The 19931-nt window shown below is 42.6% G+C and overlaps 1 protein-coding gene and 1 long non-coding RNA gene across 2 annotated transcripts; both read right to left on the bottom strand.

Annotated features, from left to right (window-relative positions):
- Positions 1-6658: 6658 nt before the first annotated feature.
- Positions 6659-9753, bottom strand: LOC148203262 (uncharacterized). The gene is made up of 4 exons (XM_088107381.1): positions 8565-9753; positions 7873-8309; positions 6956-7785; positions 6659-6773 (listed from the first exon to the last, which is right to left on the bottom strand). The coding sequence occupies exons 1-4, from the start codon at positions 9751-9753 to the stop codon at positions 6659-6661; spliced, it is 2571 nt and encodes an 856-aa protein (XP_087963507.1).
- A 284-nt stretch (positions 9754-10037) lies between these two features.
- Positions 10038-12270, bottom strand: LOC148203261 (uncharacterized). Its single transcript, XR_015784183.1, has 3 exons — positions 11872-12270; positions 11669-11759; positions 10038-10223 (listed from the first exon to the last, which is right to left on the bottom strand). It is a non-coding gene; the product is annotated as an uncharacterized LOC148203261 (long non-coding RNA).
- Positions 12271-19931: the final 7661 nt, after the last annotated feature.

Here is a 19931-nt window from a genome sequence, read left to right as displayed (position 1 = left end):
TATATATAAATGAAACACTTCGCTATATAAAATTCAATAAAATTGACATAAATGTTGACATAATTGATATAGGGTTTAGGTTGTGATGCCTGATTTGGTATGTTTTGATGGGGAGAAATGATCCATCCATTATTGATACACTACGTCACAAAAATATAAAATACAAAATGAATACATTAATGAAGTGGTCCATAGCTCAAACAAGATATATATCAAGTCAAAAGATTTTGAGACGCATTCTTACAGATGATGGTCACTAAAATGGTGGTCCAAACCATCATTCCATTATTGGTAGGTAAGACGTAAGGAAAAATATTAAATCAAACACTTTTTCCAAAAATTCAATGTAACCTCGAGAAAAAAAATTCATATTAATATTAAAATAATGATATACTTACACACTTTTATATTTATTTGATACATAATATATAAATAAAATAATCATAAAAAATGATTTTTTATATTTTTAAAAAATAGAATAAAAAATAAAAAATAATAGTATTAAATAAAAATAAAAAAATATGTATGTCAAAATATTATTTTTCTTGATATTAACTGAATTTTATATGTGGTTTATGATTAACATTTTTTTATGAATTTGACAATGCATTTTTTAAACAAAAAACTCTCTATTAAAGGGTCTGTTCCATTTGAAATTCAGCCTGAGAAAAGTTATTGGAGTTCCCTTTATTAGCAAAAGTTACACTTGAAATGAAAATGATATAGAACACAATTGCTGTACTGAACAAAATTTTACCTGGAAAGTTTAACCACGTGTTTCGTTACAGAGGTTGGTTTGAACATATTTTTTTATAAGAACCTCTAAATACAAATAAAATAAACTTTTTGTATTACTTAAATTTACTTATGTACAAATAAAAATTTAAAGAAATTATATAACAATTTCTACAAAATATTTTTACATGACCAATCAATTTTAAACCATATATAGATTGTTTTTTACTTTCCTCTCTTAAAAAAATTTAAAAAAAACTTTGTGAATAATATAATGCCAACTCTTATTTGTGTGTATTTGATAGCTCTAAATTTTAGTTTTGATATTGTTTCAAATGTGAATAAATGAATTCTAAATACATGTATATACTAAAAAAAAATCTTAAATTTTACGTCAGCTTATATATAAAATAATACAAAATAATATCGATATTGATATATTGGGATCAGCCTATGTACTAAAGGACATCAAAGCACACCAAAGGTTAAGTTTTGTTGGACAAAATTTTTTATGGCTCAACGAGATTGATGTCGGTCTCTGCATATATTTGTTGTGAATTTCATGTCTCTCTTATTTGTAGTGGACGTCAAATTCTCGTTTACATTCAACAGAAGCAATAACCATTAGTTACAAAGTAAATATCAAAGTGTTTATGGATCTACGTCTTATATATTAAATTAATGTTGGTCTGTATAATTCAATGTCTCTCTGTATGACGTTGACGACATGAAAGCCAAAAAACAACAACAACGTTATACGATATTTTTGTGATTTACATAAGTTCATTCATTATAAATTAAGCTAAAAATGTAGTATATTTTGGTAAATTAAAACTTTTGGAACCTCAATCAATTAATCATGAGTTGATGGATTAATAGGTTGATTTATTTAAAAATATTTTATGCTTTTAATTTATTATATATATTTAAAGTGAATTGATTCGAATTATTATTTAATATTGTGACATCCCCAAAATATACGACATGCATATATAATAAAGACGTCATTCAGTTATAATATTGGAAAGCAGTTAGAGGCATATAACAGACTATATCAGTTACAGTCATCCAAAATAAGATAAGATTCGGTCTCTTAAACATAGAGAACCACTGGAAGTTCTTTTTGTTTTCCGAATGTTTACTCATCAAGATTCTAAATAAACTAAGCTGCTGCATCACCCTCTTCCAGCGCTTGCTCCACGGACACCTCCTCTTCGTCTGCTCACATCCAATTGGATGATCATTGCAAAAGAAAACACATACCACAAGCACACAAACAAGCAAGGGTGAGCTAGTTTTACAAACAAGCATACTATATTAGAGTAAACAATTCATCAAATACATACTTTACGCCGAGTAAGTTAAATCATACCAAGAAACACGTCATAAACTAGACTTGACTCGTCCGGACTTAGAATGATTACCGAGCTATGGCGGGTCATGCACTCGTGGTGGCTTATGAAACTTGGGCACTACCGCCCTGGCACTACCGCCTTGTGAAACTTGGGCACTACCGCCCGGTGGAACTTTGGGCACTACCGCCCGGCCACAGTCACGAGGTTAATCCGTTATCACTCACCTTGGATCATATGGAAGCACCCAAGACTAGGACCTCCTGCTACTCCTCACCACATGGTTCAATCCTCTCTACATGAGAAGAAAGACCATTGGAGCGTCAGGATGACCCCCAAAACTGAGCTACCATGTAATCATTCTATACAACCCCAAAACACCACCATGTATCCTCTCCTTGAGGATCATGGAATTACGTCAATCCATCATACTTTTCAAAAACCACATACTTTCACTTTTACATTGCATACAAACATAGATATAATACTAATCATACTTCAAAAGACCACAAACAACTTAATAAGTCATCAAAAATCACACGAAACCATTCCCTGTACATTAATAGGCAATAACAGTCCAAGAAGAACCACTAAACAACCCAAAACCCCTTAAACTCATACTTAGACAAAGAAAATGTAACATCCCAAAATATAGTAATTACCATAATCAAGATTAATTACATTAAGATAATAAACAGTGCAGTCTTACAAAGACCGAACGAGCACTAACGGTGTCGAACGTTCAAAAAAACATACAGAAATGACGGACGTCATAATATAAAGAGTTTAAGGACGAACGGTTTTACAGGATTACAACCGAACGTCTACATAAAACACATAATAAACTATACTATACTGGCGAGCGCTCTAGGGCTCGGCTTTGACTTCAACATCCACCAGGGTCGCGTCCTCCAAATTTTCTTCTTCCAGCAGTGTTTCAAGGGACGCTCCACCATCTGCTCACATCCACAACGGATGATCATTGCATTTTGACAAGACGGAGTATACATGTACAGTAGACAACACAATGGAAATGCAAGGGTAAGCTTACGTATTTTAAATTCATACTTCAACATTTATATTCAAATCATCACACAATCAATACATATGCATATAACTTCAACCAAAACATAAATATAAATATTCTAGACAGACCGTCCGGACTGTATGAATCTGTGTAGTTTCAAGCGTCCTTGCACCCGAGTGATGTAGTAACTGGGTAACATTAAACAGCTGCCACTCGAGGTAAGTCCGTTCTTACGTCGCCCATGTTAACTTATGGACTAAGGACCTCCTGCCGTTCCCACACATGAGTACCCCCTTCTACTTGAAGAGGCGTATCACGGAACATCAGGATGGACAGCGAGTCTAAACTTATCCACAGTCATACTTTACAAATATCAATTTCCAACCAAGAGTAGTTCCTCCTTGGAACGCTCGTTCAAATATCAATATCATAATTTCACCTCATATAGGGTTCGTTCACTTTATAATTCTCTCAATATCACATTTTCATTCTTTGTTACACTTCCATAAAAAGACGAACGTTAATTCACTGTATGGACGAACGCTAATTGAGATCAGGACGAACGCTATTTAAGACTGACGCTCGACATGAGGTCGAACGCTATTAAAGACTGACGCTCGACATGAGGTCGAACGCTATTAAAGACTGATGCTCGACATGAGGTCGAACACTATTAAAGACTGACGTTCGACATGAGGTCGAACGCTATTGAAGACTGATGCTCGACATGAGGTCGAACACTATTAAAGACTGACGCTCGACATGAGGTCGAACGCTATTAAAGACTGATGCTCGACATGAGGTCGAACACTATTAAAGACTGACGTTCGACATGAGGTCGAACGCTATTGAAGACTGATGCTCGACATGAGGTCGAACACTATTTTACTCAAATGGGAACGCTCGTTCTCGAGCAGAATTCTTTCCAAATGAAAGAATTCCATTTTAAAGTATCATAAGGAAAACCGAACGGTATAAGACCGTACAGTGACGAGCGTTAGTTAACAAAAGTAGGATTTAAGTGTAGAATTATCAACCTTAGCCATTTTTTTTCAGATTTCAACATTTTAACCTAAACTTTATACTTCAAATGAATCTCAGATTTATGGACTTTACACTCTCACTTCCAGATTACTTCATATTCAATAATCAACATCTTAATAATTCATACATTATAGTATTCATCCATACGATTCAACCATGCATGCAGCTCAACAATCCAGAAAAATCATATCAGTACATTCATAACAGCACAACAGGGCTCGTTCATGCAGATCAGAAAATCACGCATACAAAGATTTCATACAGACAACCCAATCATGCTTTCATACAATCATACACGTATAAATTTAAATATATGTAAGCTTCCCTTACCTGGATAGCAGTGATCTTCCAAAAGCACGATTCTAGGGTTTCCTCTAACCACTTCTACTCTCAAGTTTCGTTCCACAGTTCCCACGTAAAACTAAGACACCAAAACAATCAACCAAAACTCAGACCTAGAACCCATTCATGCAACCAACTAGGGTTCGCATGAGACCAGAAAAAGGGACGAAGCTTAAGACAGAAAAACTTACCAGTTCCGATCCAAGTTCTGTTCGGTCCAAATGAAAGGTCTCAACTGGACGAACACTCCTACGGTTCTGGAAAGTGAATCGGAGAAGAAGAAGATGAGTTGTTGAAGAGAGAAGGTTACTGGTTCTAGAGAGAGATCAGAGAAATTGGAAAATCTGATTCAGAGGAAGGAGATGAGTGATACAGGTGAGTGGAGGGTTTTTCGAAAACTCTTTTTGCTTAACTCACGTTCGTTTGAACGAACGTCTCCCTCGCTGACACCTGCATACCAAACTCTGAATTGGAAGCTTCTAACGTGACAAGTGTCGTGTGTGCATGCAGAGCTTAGTGCGCAATTAATGCACTGGACGTGTGTCGCGGCTCATTGATGGAAGCTACTAGGTGAATCAGCAGTATCGTAATTACTGATTTGACATCTAATTACGTTTTAAAATTTTCCGGGATCTCACATTCCACCTATCTACAAAAATTTTCGACCTCGAAAATTAGAGACTTACCCAAGAACAGATGAGGATACAAGTCCTTCATGGCGCTCTCGACTTCCCACGTTGAATCACCCGTCTTAGCGTCCCACACTATTTTCACCAAGCGAACTTCCTTGCCCTTGTAGTACTTGGTGCGGCTATCTTCTACACGAACTGGACGCAATTCTAACGTTCGATCTGGACGTAGCTGAATGTCTTCTAACTCCAGTACGTGTGACGGATTTGCTATATATTTTCGAAGTTGAGAGACGTGGAAGACAGGGTGAAGGTTGGTTAGTTGGGGTGGCAACGCAAGCTCATACGCCACTGGTCCGATCTTCCTCAATATCTGGTAGGGTCCAATGAACTTGGGAGATAACTTCTTTGGACGAACGGCTCGTCCCACACCAGTGACTGGATTGAGTCGAAGGAACACATGCTCCCCTGCAGCGAACTCCAGCGGTCTTCTCCTTTTATCAGCGTACGACTTCTGCCTGCTCAAAGACGTCTTCAACCTCTCCTGGATTTGCTTGACTTTCTCGGTCGTTTGCTGTATAAGCTCAGGTCCAGTTAGTACGTGCTCTCCTTCTTTGAACCAACAAAGTGGCGTTCGGCATTTCCTCCCATAGAGTGCTTCAAACGGTGCCATTCCAATGCTCGCCTGGAAACTGTTGTTATACGTGAACTCCACTAGCGGCAGAACCTCATCCCATGCGCCTAAGTGATCTAGGGCGCACGTCCTCAGTAAATCTTCTAGCGTCTGGATGGTTCGTTCAGACTGGCCGTCCGTCTGAGGGTGGTAGGCTGAACTCATTTGTAATCTACTACCAAGCTCGCTTTGAAGTGACTGCCAAAACCGTGAAGTAAACCTTGTATCACGATCTGAAATTATGCTCGAAGGTACCCCATGCAGACGAACGATCTCCTGGATATACAACTTAGCTAAGTTGGTTAACGACATCTTTAAGTTGACAGCTAGGAAGTGGGCGCTCTTGGTTAGCCTATCCACGATCACCCAGATTGAATCATGATTCCTGACCGTGCGTGGTAGATGAGTCACGAAATCCATGGATATGCTATCCCACTTCCATTCGGGAATCTCTAATTGTTGAAGCAATCCGCCAGGTCTTTGATATTCTGCCTTCGCTCGTTGACAAGTTAGACATGATGCCACAAAACGAGCGACATCACCCTTCATTCCAGGCCACCAAAACGATTTCCGGAGGTCTTGATACATCTTGGTCATGCCAGGGTGTATACTAAGACGACTGTGATGGCCTTCCTCCAGAATGATCCTCTTCAGTTCGCCATCATTAGGAATGCACGTCCTACCCTTGTAACGCAGCATGCCGTCCGTTCCTGTGTTGAATTCCTTATCTTTCTTTGAAACGAGCGAGTCTAGTATCTTCACCAGATCTTCATCCTCATGCTGCTTCATTCTGATTTGGTCGAACACATTGCTAGATATTCTAAGGTTACAGCACTTGATGCTGTTCGGTTCAAACTCAAACTGTAACCTTAGATCTCTGAAACTCTCCACCAAGCTCAACTCGCGCACCATCATAGACGACATATGCACCACTTTTCTGCTCAGAGCGTCCGCTACCACGTTCGCTTTTCCTGGATGGTAGAGCAGCTCGAAATCATAATCCTTCAAGAACTCAAGCCACCTCCTCTGCCTCATATTCAACTCCTTCTGATCAAAGAGGTACTTGAGACTCTTGTGATCACTGAAAACTTGGAACGTGGATCCATACAAGAAATGCCTCCAGATCTTCAGTGCAAAAACGACCGCTGCCAACTCCAGGTCGTGCGTTGGATAATTCCTCTCGTGAATCCTCAACTGCCGAGACGCATACGCTACCGCTCGCCTCTCTTGCATCAAAACACAACCCAGACCTTGATGAGAAGCGTCGCAATAAACTTCAAACGGTTTAGACGTATCCGGAATAACCAGCACTGGGGCGCTCGTCAGCTTGATCTTCAGCTCTTGAAAACTGGATTCACAACGATCAGTCCAAGCGAACGGCTGATCTTTACGGGTCAATTGGGTTAGCGGCGCTACTATCTTAGCAAAACCTTCAATGAAACGTCTGTAGTAGCCCGCCAGTCCAACAAAACCACGTACCTCCGTGACCGAACGCGGACTCTCCCAATCCAATACCGCTCGCACTTTCGCTGGATCCACCGAGATGCCTCCAGCCGACACCACATGACCCAAAAACTGGATCTCCTTCATCCAGAATTCACACTTAGACAACTTGGCATATAATTCTTTCTCCCGCAACACTCCAAGTACGAGTCTAAGGTGCTCTTCATGCTCTTCTTCAGTCTTGGAATAGATGAGGATATCATCTATGAAAACGACCACAAACTTATCCAAATAAGGCCTGAATATGCGGTTCATGTACTCCATGAACACGGCTGGAGCGTTCGTTACTCCAAAAGGCATCACCACATATTCATAATGCCCATATCGCGACCTGAATGCTGTCTTCTGGATGTCATCTTCTTTAACCCTAATTTGATGATATCCGGATCTCAAATCAATCTTCGAGAATACTGCAGCCCCATGTAGTTGATCTAGCAAGTCATCTATCCTCGGCAAAGGGTACTTGTTCTTGATGGTCAGCTTATTTAATTGCCTGTAGTCAATACACAACCGAGAGCTGCCATCCTTCTTCCTTACTAACAGCACGGGCGCTCCCCAGGGTGATACGCTCGGCCTAATAAATTTCTTCTCTATCAACTCCTCAATCTGCTTCTTTAGTTCAGATAACTCCGCAGGCGACATCCTATATGGCTGAACCGAGATGGGAGCGGCTGTAGTCACCAAATCAATTGTAAACTCCACTTCACGCTGAGGGGGAAGTCCAGGGATCTCTTCCGGAAAAACGTCCGCAAACTCGTCCACAACTGATCGTCCATTACCGTTTCTAGTGGACGATCGTTCTTCTACCCTTCCTCTGGATTCCTGATCCTCGTGAGTCATAACCAAGAAACAGCTGGCGCCTTCCATAATGTCTTCTTTCAGCTGACCGAGCGTCACTGAAAGAACTTCTTCATCTACACCAGGGAAGATCAACTCTTTCGCTCCACAATCAAGAAGAACACGATTGGCAGCCAACCAATCCATTCCTAAGATAACCTCCAAACCTTGAAGAGGTAAGCAGATGAGGCTAACTTTAAACCTACGCCCATCCACTTCTATAGGACACTTGACGCACATAGTGGACGTCCTAACCTCACCAGCTGCTGGGGTCGACACCACCAGATCAAACTGCATCTCGCTCACTTCTAATCCCAGCTTTTCAACACACGCCTTCGAGATGAAGGAGTGCGTTGCCCCCGAATCAAACAAAGCACAGCAGGGTCTACCAAACAGCATGCATTCACCAACAATAAGGTTACCTGAACTCGCTGCTTCAGCGCTCGTTATAGCATACACTCGCCCACTAGCTTGGGCTCGTCCTCCTCTTGGCTGATTTCTTCCAGCATTAGGTGGCCTCATCACAGCACGCCCACTCATATTGCACTCGTGATCCAGGTGCCCGTTTCTTCCACAACGAGTGCATTGCTTTACTCCCACCAACTGAGGGCATGAAGACCTATAATGTGGTCCTCCACACCGAAAACAAACAACACCTCCCTGCCCAGACTGTCCGACAGGGACTACTGCTTGTGATCCGCTCGTCTGAGAAGACTGATTTGGACGAGCGTAAGGAGGTCTCCTCTGTACAGCACCTCCCCTGGACACCATTGGTCCCCTACTCACTGTTTGCTGCCTCTTCAACCGTTCTGCCTCTGCCATATTCTTCTCCAAAACCTTGGCTCGCTCGACCATGGCAGGAAAAGACCGAATACACAAAGTTGAGATCAAGACTTTCAGATCACTTCTCAACCCATTCTCAAACTTCCTGCACTGCCACTCCTCGTTAGTAGCCATCGTATTGAACCTCAGGAGGTGTTTAAAGGTGTTGGTATACTCCGACACAGACTTGGTTCCTTGTGCCAATTGAAGGAACTCAACTTCCTTAGCGTAACGTACGCTGTCCGGGAAATACTCTTCATAAAACTTGCCTCTGAAAACCGCCCAGGTTACTGGATTCCGAGCGTCCGTTAAGATGGCCTTCATACTCGTCCACCAGTGACTTGCTTCTCCAGTCAACAAATACTCTGTAAAAGCCAAGCGGCTCTCATCCGGACACCTCTTAGCATCATAAATACGCTCCATATCTCTCAACCACTGGTCTGCCTCATCAGGAAGGCATTTCCCACTGAATTTAGCCGGGTGGTGTTGGAGGAAACTCTCCAGGGTCCACTCAGCAGTAGGCGGGGCAGCGTTGGAAGAAGACGCTCCCGCAGTGTGCCTGGTTGATGCTAAAATCTCCATCAGCTGTCGCTGGGTTGTTTCCGAGCTAGCACGGGAAGCTTCCAGACTTTGCATGGCAGCTTGGTTTTGCTGCATCAGGGTGGCGTTTTGTTCCATTAGGGTCGTATTCTGCTGTTGTAAACGGTCTATCACTGTCTCCAACAACCTGGCGTGGTTGGACGCATCAGGTTCGTTAGGTTGGGGTGGAGGAGGGAGTCTAGGGGCCATCGTTTTCTGTACCAGAGAAAACGAACGTTAGAAGTGTCTAACAGTTAAAACATTAACTTATTAAACACACGATAAGCACACAGTAAAAACGTAATGCGCTCATAACCTACAGCGTCCTTAAGAGAACAAAACTGCTCTGATACCACTAATGTAACATCCCAAAATATAGTAATTACCATAATCAAGATTAATTACATTAAGATAATAAACAGTGCAGTCTTACAAAGACCGAACGAGCACTAACGGTGTCGAACGTTCAAAAAAACATACAGAAATGACGGACGTCATAATATAAAGAGTTTAAGGACGAACGGTTTTACAGGATTACAACCGAACGTCTACATAAAACACATAATAAACTATACTATACTGGCGAGCGCTCTAGGGCTCGGCTTTGACTTCAACATCCACCAGGGTCGCGTCCTCCAAATTTTCTTCTTCCAGCAGTGTTTCAAGGGACGCTCCACCATCTGCTCACATCCACAACGGATGATCATTGCATTTTGACAAGACGGAGTATACATGTACAGTAGACAACACAATGGAAATGCAAGGGTAAGCTTACGTATTTTAAATTCATACTTCAACATTTATATTCAAATCATCACACAATCAATACATATGCATATAACTTCAACCAAAACATAAATATAAATATTCTAGACAGACCGTCCGGACTGTATGAATCTGTGTAGTTTCAAGCGTCCTTGCACCCGAGTGATGTAGTAACTGGGTAACATTAAACAGCTGCCACTCGAGGTAAGTCCGTTCTTACGTCGCCCATGTTAACTTATGGACTAAGGACCTCCTGCCGTTCCCACACATGAGTACCCCCTTCTACTTGAAGAGGCGTATCACGGAACATCAGGATGGACAGCGAGTCTAAACTTATCCACAGTCATACTTTACAAATATCAATTTCCAACCAAGAGTAGTTCCTCCTTGGAACGCTCGTTCAAATATCAATATCATAATTTCACCTCATATAGGGTTCGTTCACTTTATAATTCTCTCAATATCACATTTTCATTCTTTGTTACACTTCCATAAAAAGACGAACGTTAATTCACTGTATGGACGAACGCTAATTGAGATCAGGACGAACGCTATTTAAGACTGACGCTCGACATGAGGTCGAACGCTATTAAAGACTGACGCTCGACATGAGGTCGAACGCTATTAAAGACTGATGCTCGACATGAGGTCGAACACTATTAAAGACTGACGTTCGACATGAGGTCGAACGCTATTGAAGACTGATGCTCGACATGAGGTCGAACACTATTAAAGACTGACGCTCGACATGAGGTCGAACGCTATTAAAGACTGATGCTCGACATGAGGTCGAACACTATTAAAGACTGACGTTCGACATGAGGTCGAACGCTATTGAAGACTGATGCTCGACATGAGGTCGAACACTATTTTACTCAAATGGGAACGCTCGTTCTCGAGCAGAATTCTTTCCAAATGAAAGAATTCCATTTTAAAGTATCATAAGGAAAACCGAACGGTATAAGACCGTACAGTGACGAGCGTTAGTTAACAAAAGTAGGATTTAAGTGTAGAATTATCAACCTTAGCCATTTTTTTTCAGATTTCAACATTTTAACCTAAACTTTATACTTCAAATGAATCTCAGATTTATGGACTTTACACTCTCACTTCCAGATTACTTCATATTCAATAATCAACATCTTAATAATTCATACATTATAGTATTCATCCATACGATTCAACCATGCATGCAGCTCAACAATCCAGAAAAATCATATCAGTACATTCATAACAGCACAACAGGGCTCGTTCATGCAGATCAGAAAATCACGCATACAAAGATTTCATACAGACAACCCAATCATGCTTTCATACAATCATACACGTATAAATTTAAATATATGTAAGCTTCCCTTACCTGGATAGCAGTGATCTTCCAAAAGCACGATTCTAGGGTTTCCTCTAACCACTTCTACTCTCAAGTTTCGTTCCACAGTTCCCACGTAAAACTAAGACACCAAAACAATCAACCAAAACTCAGACCTAGAACCCATTCATGCAACCAACTAGGGTTCGCATGAGACCAGAAAAAGGGACGAAGCTTAAGACAGAAAAACTTACCAGTTCCGATCCAAGTTCTGTTCGGTCCAAATGAAAGGTCTCAACTGGACGAACACTCCTACGGTTCTGGAAAGTGAATCGGAGAAGAAGAAGATGAGTTGTTGAAGAGAGAAGGTTACTGGTTCTAGAGAGAGATCAGAGAAATTGGAAAATCTGATTCAGAGGAAGGAGATGAGTGATACAGGTGAGTGGAGGGTTTTTCGAAAACTCTTTTTGCTTAACTCACGTTCGTTTGAACGAACGTCTCCCTCGCTGACACCTGCATACCAAACTCTGAATTGGAAGCTTCTAACGTGACAAGTGTCGTGTGTGCATGCAGAGCTTAGTGCGCAATTAATGCACTGGACGTGTGTCGCGGCTCATTGATGGAAGCTACTAGGTGAATCAGCAGTATCGTAATTACTGATTTGACATCTAATTACGTTTTAAAATTTTCCGGGATCTCACAGAAAACAACTTTGAAACCATGACCAACAGTTCCGGAAAGGTCCAAAACCCCCAAAACGAACTAAAGAACGTCCGAAACGAACATCCGGAACTCCCAAAACATCAAAAACACCGAAAACACTCAATCTGCCACACATAATTCGCACAGCGCACCACCCTTGGTGCGCTGAGCGAATTTCCCTGACGGGAAAGTGTTTTTCAGCTAAAATTCGCATAGCGCACCACCCTTGATGCGCTGGGCGAATTTTCCTGACAAAGGGACATCTAAAATTCGCATAGCGCACCCTATTTCGCATGGCGAATTAATTCGTAGCATACATCACACCTCAAACCTCTCGCTATGCACCCCACTCGCTCTTCGAATTAAATGGGCAGTGATCCCAGACCACAACCAGTCGCATAGCGACATGATTCATCATGGCGAGTCCATAAACAGTGAGCATCAACCTCTGATAATTCGCACAGCGCACCAACTCGCACAGCGAATTACCAAGACAGTGAGCACCCCTCTACAGGGTCTCGCTATGCGAGACAACTCGCATAGCGACACTGCATAATCTGCAGAACGTGAATTCTGCAGAATCACACACTCACACTAATCCTTACCACTTCCAGTTATTTCCCCAACTTCTAACCCTCCTAATTCTTGTATCACGCCTAATTAAACTTGTCTAGATGATTATAAACGTTCTTAGCATGATTCTAAAGTGATTACTACCAAGTTTTTCAACTTAAATTTCCAAGTTCATCAACCCAAGGACCCAATTTTGATTCTACCATTTTAAATATGACTAAGACAGGATTTCCACCTCAACCACATCTCCCTAACCCAATTGGTCATCGGAGAAGAATCAGATGTCTGAACGCATCAGTCTCACCTTCGACGCCAGCACATATGACCAGTCACAACTGACTGGACCAGGCCAGGGCTGCTCTATGATCAGGGATGTGCCAACTCAGGTTTTTAAGATTCTTCTATCCTACCAACACAGTACTCTCAACCTGTCCCAATTTACCACTCTACACTATCTCAGTACTTCAATCACACTCCCAATCATAGTAACTAAAATTCCTACCTCAGTTTACTTAATCCCTCCCAAAATGACCATCATAACAGTATTAACGCTCTCCATCATATTTAATCACTACCACATGGTTAACCCCAAATTCAGTCACAACCTCAATTCATGGTTCACACAACATTCACATACAAGGCAGTGTCATATAACATAATTTACAGTTTCACATAAGAACATGTCAGTACATATTATTCTACACATTCAATCTTAAAACTCAACTTTAACAGCACAACAGTTCAGATTTCAACACACATACACCTCATACAATAAAATCAGAAGAAAACGTCTAGCTCCCCTTACCTGGAAGTCAAACAATATATTCAACTAGAGTGCCCTAGCCGTGCCCCTCACAGTGAGAACCCAACAGTGCTCTACAACCACCTAAATGGTGAAGAAAACAGCTCTTAGAGCTAGAATCGACAGGGAATCAAAAGGAAGTATTAGCCAGCTGCATGCAACCAGTAAAGTTGCATGCCCTAGATTCAAGAAAATGGAAAAACCAACTTACCCGTTCAAATCGGAATTTTAATCGGATGAATAGGAAGCCCTCAACTCCGTGAACGAAAGAATACCACCTATTTGAAATTCCAACGGTGGGAAGTGGTGGAAAGGTAGAGAGAAGTCAGAGCAAGAATAGGGAAATGGAACTGAGTTTAGAGAGAGAAAGAGGAAAAGCAGAATGACTAATCTGAGGTTAGGGAAAAGACCCTTGCTAAAGTCAGGTTCCCTTAGTCTGGGCCTGGCTGCCCCCAACTAAGGCCCAGTAGCCCCTTTTTATTTTTCAGGCCCTTACATTCTCCCAAACAATTAAAATTTTCGTCCCCGAAAATTAAACTTACCAGAAAATAGATGAGGGTGAGATTCTCTCATATGTTCCTCCAATTCCCAGGTTGAGTCACCCGTTCTATCATCCCAGGTGACTTTGACCAAACTCACAGTTTTGCCTTTAAGCCACTTGTTCTGGCTCCCCTCAATTCTGACTGGTTGTACCTCCATGGTTAGATCTTCTTTGACACTGACATCTTCAACTTCTAGTACATGAGATGGATTTGGTATATATTTCCTAAGCTGTGAGACGTGAAAAACTGGATGAAGGTTAGCCAACCGGGGTGGCATGGCTATCTCATAAGCTACCGGTCCTATGCGCCGTGAAATCTGGTAAGGACCTAGATACCTAGGAGATAGTTTCTTAGCACGAATGGCTCTTCCTACACCAGTAGTAGGAGTCACTCGGAGGAACACATGATCCCCAACTTCAAACTCCAATGGTCTGCGTCTCCGATCAGCATAGGACTTCTGCCTATTCTGAGATGCCCTCATTCTCTCCTGTATAAGCCTCACCTTTTCCGTAGTCTGCTGAACTAACTCCGGTCCGGTCAACACTACTTCTCCATCCTGAAACCAACAGAGAGGTGTTCTGCAGCGTCTCCCATACAATGCTTCAAATGGTGCCATACCGATGCTGACCTGATAACTGTTGTTGTAGGTGAATTCCACCAACGACAACACTTCATCCCAAGCACCCAAGTGATCCAAGACACACGTCCTCAGCAAGTCTTCTAGTGACTGGATCGTCCTCTCTGACTTACCATCTGTCTGGGGGTGGTAAGCGGAGCTCATCTGCAATCTGCTGCCCATTTCACTTTGAAGCGTCTGCCAGAATCTAGAAGTGAAGCGCGGGTCTCTATCGGATATGATGCTAGAAGGAATGCCGTGTAGTCTCACAATCTCATTGATATACAGTTGAGCCAACTTCGCCATAGACATCCTTAAATTGATTGCCAAGAAATGAGCACTCTTGGTCAACCTATCCACAATTACCCAAATAGCATCATGACCTCTAACCGTGCGTGGTAAATGGGTAACGAAGTCCATGGCTATGCTATCCCATTTCCACTCCGGAATCTCCAACTGTTGCAATAAGCCTCCCGGTCTCTGATGCTCTACCTTAGCCTTTTGACAAGTAAGACAAGAGGCCACAAACTGGGCTACATCGTTCTTCATACCCGACCACCAGAAAGACTTCTTAAGGTCTTGGTACATCTTAGTCATGCCTGGATGCATGCTAAAACGACTTTGGTGTCCTTCTTCTAGTATTAATCTCTTTAATTCACCATCATTAGGAATACACGCCCGACCTCTGAACCTCAAGAGACCATCCGTCCCTGTGTTGAAGTCCTTTCCTTTATCAGTGCCAATTAAAGCCACTACCTTCTGAAGCTCGGTATCAGATAACTGACGCTCTTTAATACGCTCCATCATACTACTGGATACTACCAATCTACTGCATCTGATGACGTCAGGCTCTAATTCAACCTGCAATCTCAGATCCCTGAGCTCTTCCACCAATTCCAACTCTCTAATCATTAACGAAGCCATGTGCACCGTCTTTCTGCTCAAAGCGTCAGCTACTACGTTAGCTTTCCCAGGGTGGTACAAAAGATCAAAGTCATAATCCTTGAGGAACTCCATCCATCTCCTTTGTCTCATATTCAGCTCTTTCTGATCAAAGAGGTATTTTAAACTCTTGTGATCACTATAGACTTGAAATTGTGCCCCATATAAGTAGTGCCTCCAGATCTTTAAAGCGAAAACTACAGCGGCTAGCTCTAAGTCATGAGTGGGATAATTTTTCTCATGTACTTTGAGCTGTCTTGAGGCATACGCGACCACTCCCTTTTCTTGCATCAGTACGCATCCTAACCCTTGATAAGAGGCGTCACAAAAAACCTCAAAAGGTTTCCCTGTGTCAGGAATCACTAATACTGGAGCACTAGTCAGCTTCTGCTTTAGTTCTTGAAAGTTGACTTCACACTTGTCAGTCCACACAAAAGGCTTATCTTTTCTGGTCAATTGCGTCAACGGCGCTACTATTCGGGCAAAATTCTCGATAAAGCGGCGATAATAGCCCGCCAAACCCACAAAACTCCTTACCTCAGTAACAGTCTTGGGCCTTTCCCACTGAAGTACAGCTTGTACCTTAGCTGGATCTACGGCGATTCCACTAGCTGAAATGACATGCCCTAGAAATTGAACCTCTTTCATCCAGAACTCACACTTAGACAGTTTGGCATAAAGCTTCCTTTCTCTCAATACCCCAAGCACTGTTCTAAGGTGATCTTCATGTTCTTCTCGAGTCTTAGAATAAACTAGTATGTCGTCTATGAAGACAACTACGAATTTATCTAAGAACGGTCTGAATATCCTATTCATGTAATCCATAAAGATGGCTAGAGCATTAGTCACACCAAAAGGCATGACCACATACTCGTAGTGGCCATATCTGGATCTGAAAGCCGTCTTCTGTACATCATCGGCCTTCACCAAAATCTGATGGTAGCCCGACCTCAGATCGATCTTAGAGAATACGGTAGCTCCGTGCAGTTGATCCATCAAATCATCTATCCTTGGCAGTGGATACTTATTCTTGATTGTCAACTTATTAAGTTGTCGGTAGTCCACGCACAGTCTAGAACTACCATCCTTCTTCTTCACTAGCAGTACTGGGGCACCCCATGGTGAAACACTTGGCCTGATAAATTTCTTCTCTAGTAACTCTTCAATCTGATTCTTCAGTTCAGCCAATTCAGCCGGAGCCATTCGATACGGAGCTATAGACACCGGTCCTGCACCTGACACTAGGTCTATAGAGAACTCGACCTCTCGTGGGGGAGGTAAACCCGGAACTTCTTCAGGGAATACATCTAAGAAGTCATTCACAATTCGAAGGTCGATAATTTGGTTGCCATGCGCTGAAGAGATGGAATCAGGGGTTCCGTCCATGTGAAACAGGATTAAGAAACAACTAGCCCCCTCAAAGATGTCTTGCCTCAACACACCGAGCGACAACGACAGGTCTTCATCCTCTTCGGGAAATATTAGCTTTTTCCCACCGCAATCTAAAAGAATACGATTGGCGGCTAACCAATCCATTCCCAGAATTACCTCTAGCCCTTGCAGAGGTAGACAAATAAGGTTCACTCTGAACCTGCGCCCCTCGACCTCAATAGGACATCTGGAGCACACATTAGATGTCCTGACTAACCCAGCTGCTGGTGTAGACACCACCAGATCGCATGAGAGCTCTCTAACCACTAAACCAAGTCTCTCCACACAAGCCTCTGACACAAATGAATGTGTCGCCCCCGAATCAAACAGTGCCACACAAGAGGCTCCAGATAATAAGCAGCTGCTAACAATGAGATTACCTGCGCTGGCTGCCTCAGCTCCAGTCAAGGCGTAAACCCTCCCTGTTGCTTGCGGCCTGACATTGCCACCTCTCTGTACTGCTCTCCCCGATGGGCGTGCCGATGGCCCTGTCCTCCTAACTGTAGGACAGTCTCTAGCATAATGGCCGTCTCGTCTGCAGATGTTACACTTCTTGTACCCTATAAGCTGAGGGCACACAGACTGGAGGTGTGGTCCCCCACACATGAAGCATCGGACTGGGCTAGCAAAACTGGATTGCCCCTGCTGTACTGAAGGCTGAGACGATGAACTTCTGGACCCAGAAGAGGTAGGTCTAGAGAAAGGGGTCGTCCTAGAGCTGGATCCACCCCTCGATACCGCAGGCCCTCCAACCCTCAGTGGTTGGATCCGCTGATTCTGTGGCCCTTCTGGTTCTCCCTTGGTCTTCTCCATATCACGGGCCATCTCCACTAAAGCGGAGAACTCTCGGATGCGCAACCCCTTCACCAGTAATCTTATATCCTTCCTCAACCCATTTTCAAATTTTCTACACTGCCAAACTTCATCTACTGTCATGGTGTTGAAGCGGAGAAGGTGTTTGAATCGATCCGCATACTCAGAAACTGATCTGTTACCCTGTGCTAGCTCCAGAAACTCCACTTCTTTTGCAAATCTTACACTGTCTGGAAAGTATTCAGTGTAAAATTTGGTCCTGAATAGCTCCCACGTAATAGGAGTCTCTCTTCCAGTCAAGATCGTCTTCATACTGTTCCACCAATGGCCAGCTTCTCCTGTTAGTAAATACTGGGTGTAGGCCAGTTTTCTCTCATCAGGACACCCTTTCGCCTCAAAGATACGTTCCATGTCTTGGAACCAGTGATCAGCTTCATCAGGATTGCACTTTCCATTAAACCTGGCCGGATGGTGTTGGAGAAAACTCTCCAAGGTCCACTCCTGAGTTGGAGCAACAGATGAGGAAGCACCCTGAGTGGGTACACCCCTGGTCAACATATCCATCAGCTGCCTCTGGGTGTGGTCAGATTCCGTCCTTGCATTCTCGGCAGATATCCTGGCGTTTTCAGCGGCTATCCTAGCGGCTTCTAGGTTTTGAAGGGCAACCGTGTTTTGTTGCACCAGAACAGTGTTTTGCTGCTGAAGAGCCTCAATTACAGCCTCTAGTCTTGCATTGGACTCAGAGGGTTCATTTTGAGGAGGTGGAGGAGGTGGAAGCCTGGGCGCCATTATTCTGTTTCACACAAAAAGAACAGAACATCAATCGAATCAAAAGGAGCTAGACGCACTAAGAGTATAAGGGCAATAGTGTGGCACACACGGAACCTAAGAGTTGTTCCTAAGAAAGAAACTGCTCTGATACCATAAGTGTGACATCCCCAAAATATACGACATGCATATATAATAAAGACGTCATTCAGTTATAATATTGGAAAGCAGTTAGAGGCATATAACAGACTATATCAGTTACAGTCATCCAAAATAAGATAAGATTCGGTCTCTTAAACATAGAGAACCACTGGAAGTTCTTTTTGTTTTCCGAATGTTTACTCATCAAGATTCTAAATAAACTAAGCTGCTGCATCACCCTCTTCCAGCGCTTGCTCCACGGACACCTCCTCTTCGTCTGCTCACATCCAATTGGATGATCATTGCAAAAGAAAACACATACCACAAGCACACAAACAAGCAAGGGTGAGCTAGTTTTACAAACAAGCATACTATATTAGAGTAAACAATTCATCAAATACATACTTTACGCCGAGTAAGTTAAATCATACCAAGAAACACGTCATAAACTAGACTTGACTCGTCCGGACTTAGAATGATTACCGAGCTATGGCGGGTCATGCACTCGTGGTGGCTTATGAAACTTGGGCACTACCGCCCTGGCACTACCGCCTTGTGAAACTTGGGCACTACCGCCCGGTGGAACTTTGGGCACTACCGCCCGGCCACAGTCACGAGGTTAATCCGTTATCACTCACCTTGGATCATATGGAAGCACCCAAGACTAGGACCTCCTGCTACTCCTCACCACATGGTTCAATCCTCTCTACATGAGAAGAAAGACCATTGGAGCGTCAGGATGACCCCCAAAACTGAGCTACCATGTAATCATTCTATACAACCCCAAAACACCACCATGTATCCTCTCCTTGAGGATCATGGAATTACGTCAATCCATCATACTTTTCAAAAACCACATACTTTCACTTTTACATTGCATACAAACATAGATATAATACTAATCATACTTCAAAAGACCACAAACAACTTAATAAGTCATCAAAAATCACACGAAACCATTCCCTGTACATTAATAGGCAATAA

The sequence above is a fragment of the Vigna umbellata genome, chromosome 2, assembly GCF_029865625.1.
Source record: "Vigna umbellata cultivar VRB3 chromosome 2, Vumbellata_1.0, whole genome shotgun sequence".
In the NCBI taxonomy this organism is placed as follows: domain Eukaryota; kingdom Viridiplantae; phylum Streptophyta; class Magnoliopsida; order Fabales; family Fabaceae; genus Vigna; species Vigna umbellata.
This window is presented reverse-complemented; position numbering and strand designations above follow the sequence as displayed.

What these genes read in the sequence shown, in the direction of transcription:
- LOC148203262 (XM_088107381.1), bottom strand. Translation starts at nt 9,753, where the DNA reads ATGGCCCCTAGACTCCCTCCTCCACCCCAACCTAACGAACCTGATGCG. An exon ending in CGCTGAAGCAGCGAGTTCAG is followed by an intron (nt 8,310 to 8,564) that starts GTAACCTTATTG and finishes TACCTCTTCAAG; the next exon opens with GTTTGGAGGTTATCTTAGGA. An exon ending in TATCCAACGCACGACCTGGA is followed by an intron (nt 6,774 to 6,955) that starts GTTGGCAGCGGT and finishes TCTACCATCCAG; the next exon opens with GAAAAGCGAACGTGGTAGCG.